The 10,449-nt window shown below is 42.7% G+C and overlaps 1 protein-coding gene and 1 pseudogene across 1 annotated transcript; both read right to left on the reverse strand.

The window, feature by feature from the left end:
- Window positions 1-6,880: 6,880 nt before the first annotated feature.
- Window positions 6,881-7,524, reverse strand: LOC119339966 (probable non-specific lipid-transfer protein 2). The gene has a single exon (XM_037611871.1). It carries the CDS (start codon window positions 7,460-7,462, stop codon window positions 7,178-7,180), a length of 285 nt encoding a protein of 94 aa, XP_037467768.1. The 5' UTR covers window positions 7,463-7,524; the 3' UTR covers window positions 6,881-7,177.
- A 531-nt stretch (window positions 7,525-8,055) lies between these two features.
- Window positions 8,056-8,206, reverse strand: LOC119342263 (annotated as a pseudogene).
- Window positions 8,207-10,449: the final 2,243 nt, after the last annotated feature.

Genomic DNA, 10,449 nt, shown 5'->3' on the forward strand with positions numbered 1-10,449 from the left:
CATGCGTGGGACATGATCAGAACGGAACTACTCGGCGCCCGACACTCGATTCTCAGACCACACATGATTCAGCGGCTGCGCTGCTACACTTTGGTTTACCCATGCATGATTCGATCGATAGCATTGTCCAAAAATCGTGCGCTGAGTGTCGTCCGTATAGCAGCATTCTGATGTGAATGTAGGCAGAGAGCAGCGAGGGAACAAGCCCTCCCATTCAGATACATAAACACACCGTCCAAAACACAATGAACAGCATTCTGATATGAATGTAGGCAGAGAGCAGTGAGGGAAGAAGCCCTCCCATTCAGATGACATAAACACACCGTCCAAAACACAACTAATTGACCCTCAGGAAAAAAAACACAACTAATTGGGTCAAGTTGATGGTTAAACCAAGTGAAACGGCAAATCCTATCCCCGCAAAACAGAAAGAAAGAAATGAAACGGCAAATCCTATATGGCGCCTTAATCACCGTATTTAGTATTGTTAGCAAACCAGGCGAGCTCCTTTTCTTTTGAAATATGGCACAGCACGCGCTGCGAAGGAAGCGAGTGCGCACCCCCCGCCCCCCTTCTGGGCCAGCCCATGTGTCGCCGGGATGCCGCCCGTTTTCTTTTTTGTTTTTTGTGGATGTTTTCTTTTTCATTTTTTCCTTTTCTTTTTTTGTTTTTTCGAATAATTCGGGATATCAAAAGGTCCTAAATTTCAGAAAAGTTTCTAATTTTAAAAAAAGCAATCATGATTCGAAAAAAGATGCTCGGTATTCCCAAAATTGTTCATGAATTTGACAAAAAAATTCACAAATTTTAAAAATGTTCATGAATTTAAAACAATGTTCATGATTTAAATGAATGTTCGTGAAATTTAAAAATGTTCACAGCATTTGTTAAAAAATAATCATGATTCAAAAAATGTTCATGATTTTACAAATTGTTCCTGAATTCGAAAAAAATCAATATTTGTAAAAAAATGTTCATGATTTCAAAAAATATCTTAACTTTAAAAATTGTTCATGATTCAAAAAAATGTTCATGAGTTTTATAAAAAACTTTTCACGAATTTGAAAACATGTTCATCATTTAAGAGAATGTTCATAAAGTTCTAAAAAATGTTCACAGTTTTGCAAAAATGTTCGTGAGTTATAAAAAAATGTTCGATTTAAGAGAATGTTCACAAATTTGTCAAAACAAAACCATGATTTCCAAAAAAACGTGCACCTTTGAAAAAATATTCATGATTTTAAAAAATTCTATTAAATTTAAAATTGTGCATGATTAAAAAAAATCATTTGTTTTAAAAAAATATTCACGAATTTGAAAACATGTTCATCATTCAAGAGAATGTTCATAAAGTTCTAAAAATTATTAAAGATTTTGGAAACATGTTCGTGAGTTATAAAAAAATGTTCATAAATTTGTAAAAACAAACCATGATTTTCAAAAAAATGTTCATCTTTGAAAAAAATAATCACTGAAAACGCGAATTTAGAAGATTTTCGTAAACTGAAAAACAAGAATAAAAATGAAAACAGAATTACAGGAAAGAAAGAAAAAAAAGAAAACAGAAAAAAGTTCAAAAATGGAAAATAAAAAACGGAAAATGAAAAGAAAGAAAAAACAGAAAAAACTCAGTTCAGGGTATGCGCTAGGATGCTGGCCGGCGCGGTACACGCCATATAGGACTGCGGCAGACCAGCATACACCCCTTCACCCCCGCTAGTTTTTACATGCGCTGGCCAAAGTAGTGTGTCTTCCTACCGATTCTGAGTTGGCAATGATTTTTTTGGTATTTTTCTTTTGTTTTTTCATGCCCGTGTATTGCTAGTTTTTTCTCTTTCCTTTTCCTTTTTTTGTTTTTTGATTTTCCTTTTTTTCCTGATTTTTTAAATGCATGAACTTTTTCAAATTTGTGATTTTTTTAAATTGATGCAATTTTTTAAGACTCATGATTTATTTTGTAATTTGTTGATTTCTTTTTCAAATTTGGTGAAGTTTGTGTCAAAATTTGATGAACTTTCTTTAATAGTGGATGGACTTTTTTCAAATTCATGTACTTTTTTTCAGATCTTGGTGAACTTTTTGTCAAAATTGTTGAACTTTTTTCAAATTCACAATGTTTTTGCGTATTCGCGAGTGTTTTTCTATTTCATGAACCTCTTTTTAACCCCATGAAATTTTTTCAAGTCCATCAAATTTGTTTAAAGGTCAGGAATAATTGGTCAATTAATTAGCAGTCAACTTTGGTTTTTGAGCTATTATTAGTAGTCCATTGTCTATACCGGAGTAAAAGTAGCGAATGCGGCTGATCGAGCGAGCGAGAGCATGAAGCAGGGTGTGTGAGTGATTGCTTTTTGTTGTGCCGTCCCAGGCTCGCAGCACGTGAGCGCTGGTTTCCGTAGTTAGCGCAACTAGAAGGTCCCAAGTGAACCTGGTGTTATTTTCTATTTAGCGGTTATTTTCGTATGAGCGCCCGCTAGAGTGAGTGAACGTCCAACAAACGAAAGTAAATGGGCTGGCCCAGCTAGCTCCACCACCCATTTTTGGTTTGTGAAGCTTCCGGTTAGTTTTTTTTCTTTTTCTTGGTTTCTTTCTTTTGGTCGGGTAAAACCTGGTTTTCGGCATGGTTTATTTCCTTTCTCATTGTTTTATTTTATTTGTTTTCGGTTTCATTTTTTGTTTCAAATTTGTGAACTTTGAATTCAATATATGTTTTCAAAATCCATGAACGTGTTTTCAAATTTGTGAAATTTCTTCAAATTCGCAAAACTATTCATGAATTTTTTTGAATTTACGAATATTTTTGTGTACAAGGATATTTATTGTATGTATGATTTTTTTCAAATTCATGAACATTTTTGGATTCATGTATCTTTTTCAAATTCGTGAACCTTTTATAAATTCATGAATTTTTTTCAAACTCATAACCTTTTTCAGGTTTGTAAACTTTGCCCAATTTGCAAAAAGTTAACGGGCCCAATGGTCAATGGGGAACCGTTAAGCGACCGTGGAAGCGATCGAGCGAGCCGATGGAGCAATCAATTAAGCAAGTCGTGCGTTAATGGGCCAGCCATACCGAGCATGCGCTTGAGCGCTGGTTGGGGGCAACGAGCGTCTTAAGCGCTAAGTAGGACGTCTTGAAATGGGCCTCAGCCCTATGAATTTCACATATAGATAGCAGTAGAGAACATAAAATTATTGAAGACATGTATCTTGGGCCAGCAAATCAAGGAGTTCTTCTTATCATGGAAAAGGTTAGGCGGAGAGCTCTTGCTTCGTCGCCTTTAGCGCAGGGAGCCAAACCAATGCCCGCGCTGACTCTAACGGGACGCAGCCTAAGACACTCCTCACACTGGTTGTTGGTGCGATTCGGTCGCCTGGTCGTAGTTACTCCGGATTTGGTGGAGGAACTTTGCAGTGGATTTATGAAATGGCACCATCACTCCCGATTGGCTGGCTGCTGTTAACTTCTCTCAGGAAAAATATCACATAATCAAAAAGTTTGCTAATTTGAGAAAAGTTCGCAATCTGAAAAAATGTTTGCGGATTTGAAAAAAGTTCACAAATTTCACGTTTTCGTGACATATTTTTGCTTGTTGCCTAGCAAGTTTGCTCGTGGCAGCTAATTGGTGCAGCTGCACTAATTAGCATGTGGGAACAAACAGTAAGACAGATCGGCTTAGGAGCTACCACAACGGTTTACGACCCAGCCATCCGATCGTCCTGCCGATGGCGTGGATTTGCCAGTCGTCCCGCTACTCTAAGCATGCTCCACCTTTTCTTTGTCATCCAGCCCATGCGTTACAATCAAGCCAACTTTTTTGGGTGACTGCTCCGGGGGATTTCTTATTTAGTGCTGCAGGCGCCGGTTTTAGCTGTTTCCGCAAACCGGCGCCTGCAGCCGCGTTAACTGGGCCTGGCCCATCTTTTTCTTTTCCTTTCCTTCCTGTTGTGAGGACAAAAAAGGCGCGCTTTGGATGGGAATCGATCCCGCGACCTCATGGTCTTTTGATGCACTAACCACCGCACTAATTCATATTAGTTGACTAAACTACTGCTTCTTCACCTTTTTTTCTTACAACGATTCCTTTTTCATATTTCTTTTTCCTTTTTATCTGATACGGTTTTGTTATGTTTTTTGTTCTTTTTCTTTTTTCTTCTTTTCGGAACGGTTTTATATTTCTTTTGCTAATTTGAAAGAACTATTTTTCAAATCGGTGAACTTTCTTTCACAATCGATGAACTCTTTTTCAAGATCGATGAACTTTTTTTTAAATCGATGAACTTTTTTCTAAATTGATAAAATCTTTTTCAAAACCAATGAACTCTTTTCACAATCCATGAACTTTTTTTCAAAATGGATGAACTCATTTTCAAAATCGATAAACTGTTTTTCAAAACTGATGAACTTTTTTCAAAATCAATGATCTTTTTTTCAAAATTGGTGAACTCCTTTTCAAAATCGATGAACTGTTTTTCAAAAATGATGATCTTTTTTAAATTCGGTGAACTTATTTCAAAATTGATGAACTCTTTCCCAATTTGATGAACTTTTTTCAATTTTTGTTAACTTTTTTCCAAATTTGATGATTTAAAAAATGGATGTAGGTTTCCAAATCTGTGAACTTTTTTGAAATCTCAATTTTTTTTCTTTTTTGTGATTTTTTTGTTTTACGTTTTCATCTTTTTTCTAAAGTCAACGGTTGACCAGTCAGTCAACTGGTCAACCACGACCGTACGAACAGCCCTCGAGGCTCTCGATCGAGCGAGGGACCTGACGGGGCGAGTTTAGCGAGCGACTGGGTGTGGTCGCCACATGGGCCGGCCCATGATTCGGCGACTGTGAGCGCCAGCTCCCTTAGCTGGCGCCTGAAGCGCCAACTAGGAGCTCCCCTGCTCCGGAGGGTATACCTGGGCAACCTATGGTTAATTGGGCCGAGGAAATGGCAACTAGGCCTCTCATTCTTGCCTGGTTAGTTGGTTTTGACTTGCGAACCAATCTAGACTTGACATTGGTATACCCAGCCCACCAAAGTTCAAGTCCTAGACTTGACATTGGTGCTCACATTATTTTTAGATTTATTTCAGACTCCCGACGATACTTGTTCGATGGGAGAAGACGTTTCCGTCGACTGCGAGACACCTGTGATGACTTTGTAAAATCGCAAGATGCTATGCCGGCTCAGTTTCTCGGAGATGCTCATAGGGATAGGGTGTGTGTGCATGCATTTATAGGGGTGAGTGTATGCCCGTGTATGTGAACTACTTCAATTGTATTGTGTTCCAAAATAAATGGTTCTATGTTTAAAAAAAATTAATATAAAGTTGAGACACTAATTTTGAGATGGAGGGAGTACATTTAAAAAAAACGTAAGTTATGCTACACGTCCTAGAAACATTCATATGCAAGCTTTACTTAGATTTTTTTTTCATAAAGAAGAAAGGTCTACTTAGTTTTCTTTACCAAAAGAACCAGAGAATATGTGGACAGTAAATAATAATAATTGACAGATGTCAACTTTTTAATCACTACTGAATCTTTATGTTGTAATCATATACTCCATCCTTACTGTATCCATATGTTTACAAAATGGGAAACGTTTGAGATCGGAGCTCCGGCCGAACGCTGCGCCGGCCGCGTCTCGCTCTCTCGCGCATGACTTGCCCATGTGACCCGCACATCCACGTGGCCATGGTCCCACGCGCCGCTAATCTCAACCTCCAACCTTTTGCACCGCACAAGGCTTATCTCTTCATGAGCGCTGGTGGTCATCCATTTTTCTTCCACGGGAGAGAAAGAAAAAGCACGCATGACCGGCGTTGTGCTTGCCCAGCCACCCTCTGCTTGCCGCGGCTGCGCTCCAGTGGTGAACCTGCTCGCGTGCGCGCCACTCCCGCTCCCGGCGGCATCTGCTCGAGGCCCGTCAACATCTGCTGCAAAGGGCGCCCGACAGCCATGGGCTGACGGTGCGGCGAGCGGCACCGTTGGGGGTTGAACGGCAACTGCGGCCTGAAGAAAAATGCTTCAACTGGCGACACGTTTGCTGGAACCAGCTTAGACATGAGATACAACAAGCCTGCGGTGGTGCTGCAAGGGGGGTAGAGGTTGTGTTGTGTTAATGTTGGAACCGGCGTCGAGATTTGCTGGAACCAGCATCTCGATTTGCTGGAACCGCTTCGCGGGTGTGTCGATTTGCTGCGACGATTGCTGGAACCGGCGTCCAGAATTGCTGGAGCGATTCTCTCCTTCGACGGCGCCCACGGGGACCATGGTGACCACGGTGTTTTTTTGCTGCAACCAGCCGCAGCGTTGGCTGGAACCGGCGCCCATAATTGCTGGAACGGGCTTCTCTCCTTCGACGGCGATCACGAGTGCCCATGATGCATCCAGAATTTGTTGGAATGGGCTTGTTCCTTCGACGGCGACAACGGGGGAGGAGATTCTGCGAGTGCGGCGAGCGGCGGCGAGTCCCGGCGATGTGGTTGTGTTTCGAGCTCGGTCAGTTTACCTTCATGGCTATGGCGAGGTGTGGTTGCACTCGGGCGCTCCAATTGTTTTGGAAAGAAACGAGTCAGGAGGAGGACGAAGCAGGGACAGATCTGACGGCTTCCAGCGGTTGCATCGTACGGTTGTGTGGGGACCGGCCGAAAGTTTCCGCCGGTGCACTGGCGCATATCACTCGCCATAGACAGGTGCAGTGACGTGCACGATCTTGACCTAGTGTTTTGTAAAATGCACTCTGCAAAGCCTCCGAGAGAAGAACACCCAATCTGGTGGTGTCAAGGATTTAGTGTAGTTTCTCGCAAAAAAAAAAGAAAGAGGATTTAGTGTAGGTTTTCTTATTTTTGAGCAAAGAAGTGTAGGTGAGTCAGGAAAATTGTCTAAAAAAACAGATGGAATTAATGCTGGGGGAAAACATGAGAGAACGTACACAACCAGCCGCCTCAACGCACGCACGTATATATGCTTGCGCAGCTTGGAGCAAACCACGTTTATTTAGACAGACGTCCACAACTCAACCGTACACGCACGCACGTACGTGCCAGCTCGATGGCGTCGTCGACCGTGTAATTAACCACATATTACATTACGTAGACCGCCGTCCACCGGTGCCCGGCATCGTGCACGACGCCGGCCACACGGGGCGGAGTCGATATGTATAGCGCGCCGGGCGGGCGATCAGCACTTGGGCCTGGGGAGGCCGCAGGCGGCGACGACGCTCTGCGCCCTTGGGCTGTTGACGTAGCCGCGGTAGGACGGGTCGCGTGCGTACTGGCACAGGCACGCCAGCTGGGCGCGCAGCCGCGCGCAGCACCCCGGCGTCACCGCCCCGCCCAGCATGATGGCGCCCACGCACGGCCTCAGCGCGCTCGCGTCGCACCCCGCCGCCGCCGCCGTGTCTGCGGCGAGCAGGCCGCACAGGACGAGCGCCAGCACGCACACCGCGGCCTTGCTGTTGCCCATGGTAGCTTGCTTTGCTTGGCCGGTGTTGGCGATCGATCGAAGTGTTGGAGCAGAGATCGATGGTGAGTTGGCTGGTACGTTTGTGTGCGGGTTTGATCCTCATTTATAGGCTGTGTCGTGCATGCATCTTATCTCGAGAATGCATGGGAAGAAGATCGATCGGGGTGGAAGCGGATATGGGCGAAGCATGGGCAACGATGCTGCCATGTTCGGTTCATGGTATTGCGACTAGCCGCGCATGGCCATGCATGTGCACCGGGACAAGGTGCAAACTATTATACTACTCGTGTTGGGATCTTTGGCTATGCATGACGGTATGCTTTTTAAACTCAAAGCATGAAAGTCAGCAATGGGAAATGAAAAAACTGAAAAACGAAATAATGTTTGTGCTATGGGTTCGCAACAGTCGTGTAACACAAAAATCTATGCACGACAGTGTGAGTTTCAAACTCAAAACAAAGTTATCAAAGCATGAAAGTTAGCAATAGCAAACTAAGAAATAAGTGAATTCAAAGAAGAAATAATGCTTGTGCTATGGGTACAAAACAGTAATGTAACACAGAAATCAACACAAAATTTGAATTCAAACTTGGCATGGGCCGCGCGGACGCGTGCCCCCTCTATCACAAATTATAACGTCCACTCTCCCATCAATGAGAGAGGGTAGATCAACGAGATCACCATGTGCAATATAAATAATTGATCTAGGCCACGAGCCTTATTGATCATCGCACTAGTAGAAAAGAGGGATTTGGTCCAGGCCGGGTTAGCCCATTAGTCCCGGTTCAATCCAGAACCGGGACTAATGGGGGCATTAGTCCCGGTTCGTGAGCCTAGGGGGCCGGCCGGGCCACGTGGGTCATTTGTCCCGGTTCGTCTGGACTTTTTAGTCCCGGTTGGTGCCATGAACCGGGACTAAAGGGTGCGGTGCCCATTAGTACCGGTTCGTGGCACCAACCGGGACTAAAGGTTAGACCTTTAGTCCCGGTTCGAGCCATGAACCGGTACTAATGGGGTTTGAGGCATTAGTATCGGTTCATGACACGAACCGGTACTAAATGTCCCATTTTCAAACTCTACCCCCGCCCCCCTATCGCCTTTTCAGTTTTTAAAAAAATAAAAGAAAATGATGAAAATGTCAAAAAAATAAAAGAAAATAAGTTTCCCATGTGATATGTGGTCTAGTTGTTGGGAAAATTTACAAATATGAATTTCGACTTTATTTGCAAAATCTCTCTAGAATTTTAGTAAAATGAGCATAACTTTTGCATATGAACTCGGATTAAAAAGTTTTTTATATGAAAAATAATCAACTCGAAAAGTTACATCCAAATTTAACTAGGGAACCTTGTTAGACATTTTCAAAATCCTCAAAAACCTAACAGAAAAAAGTTACGGGGCTTTTAAGATCTAGAGTGAAAAAAATCGAAAAAATTCCAAACTGTGGTCAAACTGTGGTCAAACAATGGTCAAACTAATTATAGAATATAAGTGTTACTAAATAATAATTTTAGTTATTTTGAATTTTGGTCAAATCTGGTCAAACTGTGGTCAAACAATGGTCAAACTAATTATTCAAGAAATATTAGTGTTACTAAATAATTATTGTTTTTTAAAACAGTAGTTTCAAACTCAAACAGTGAAATGTGTCACTTCATGCTCAAGCAAAATTTCTGAGGGTTAATAGGATTGACATCTTACTATTGTCAGGAAAACAACAAGTGCAGACTTGGAAACGAAGGAGAATAGAACCCGGAAGTTAAGCGTGCTCAGGCTGGGGGAGTGGGAGGATGGGTGACCGTTCGGGATGTTAGATGATTTGGAATGATGAGGGGTGATTAGAGATTAGAGGATAAATTGAGCAGTGATGAGGGGTGGTGATTAGAGATTAGAGGTTAAAATAATTCAGAAATTTGAAAACAAAAAGAATTCAAAAAAAATTCATAAAATTTCCTTTAGTCACCAACCGGGACTAAAGGTGAAGCTCCACGTGACCGCGGCCTTTAGTCCCGGTTCGTGTAAGAACCGGGACTAAAGGGGAGAGGCATTAGTAACGACCCTTTAGTCCCGATTCAAAAACCGGGACTAAAAGGCCTTACCAACCGAGACAAAAGCCCCTTTTTCTACTAGTGTCCATTGACCCCGTTCAGGTAAGTAAGTTTCAAAGTTGCCATGCCCTCCATTTATATACACTTATTGTCCAAGCTCATCTTCTTAATCTTTCAGTATGGGACTAAACTAAAAATAATTACCCTGGTTCTTAGTCTCAATCCATCAAACACTGGGCCTAATATTTTCTGGCACATCGGTCTCAGAAGAGCCCAAGGACTCAATGGCATAGTTGCATCTAGCCCATCATCACAAAGTCTACAACTTGTTTGCCTAAACAAACAAAGTCTACAACTTGTTTGCCTAAAAAAACAAAGTCTACAACTTGCTGCCCTTCAGGACGACCCGTCCACGATGCGTCCACGATGTCGTCGGCTTCTTGTTGCCCTGAACTGAAGAGCTGATAAACACATCGGTCCCAAAAAACGCTTTTATATTATGAAACAAATGAAGTGACAAATATACAATGATTAGGCACGCATGGTCACGCATGGCATGATGCTTGTGCGTGCACCCTAACTCTTGCATGGGGTTAAAGCTTTTTTAGTTACACTTTGACAGTTTTGCTTAAGTTCGCTGGTTTACACGTGTGTTGGGAGTTTTTTCGGAATCACTAGTGGAAAACAGGGCTATGGTCTCGGTTTTAGAGGGCCTTTAGTCCCGGTTCTGAAACCGGGACAAAATAAACGGGACTAATAGCTAAAACCTTTAGTTCCGGTTGGCTTACGAACCGGGACCAAAGGAGCTCCACGTGGCCGCTGTGGGGCGCCCAGACAGGAGGACCTTTAGTCTCGTTGGTAACACCAACTGGGACCAAAAGGCAGCCACACGTCAGCAGCTCGCAAGCGCTGGTTTTTTGTTTTTTTAAGTGGGGGGGG

The sequence above is a fragment of the Triticum dicoccoides genome, chromosome 7B, assembly GCF_002162155.2.
Source record: "Triticum dicoccoides isolate Atlit2015 ecotype Zavitan chromosome 7B, WEW_v2.0, whole genome shotgun sequence".
In the NCBI taxonomy this organism is placed as follows: domain Eukaryota; kingdom Viridiplantae; phylum Streptophyta; class Magnoliopsida; order Poales; family Poaceae; genus Triticum; species Triticum dicoccoides.

Bases quoted from the DNA above. Each gene is read 5' to 3' on its own strand.
- LOC119339966 (XM_037611871.1), bottom strand. From the start codon at position 7,462: ATGGGCAACAGCAAGGCCGCGGTGTGCGTGCTGGCGCTCGTCCTGTGC.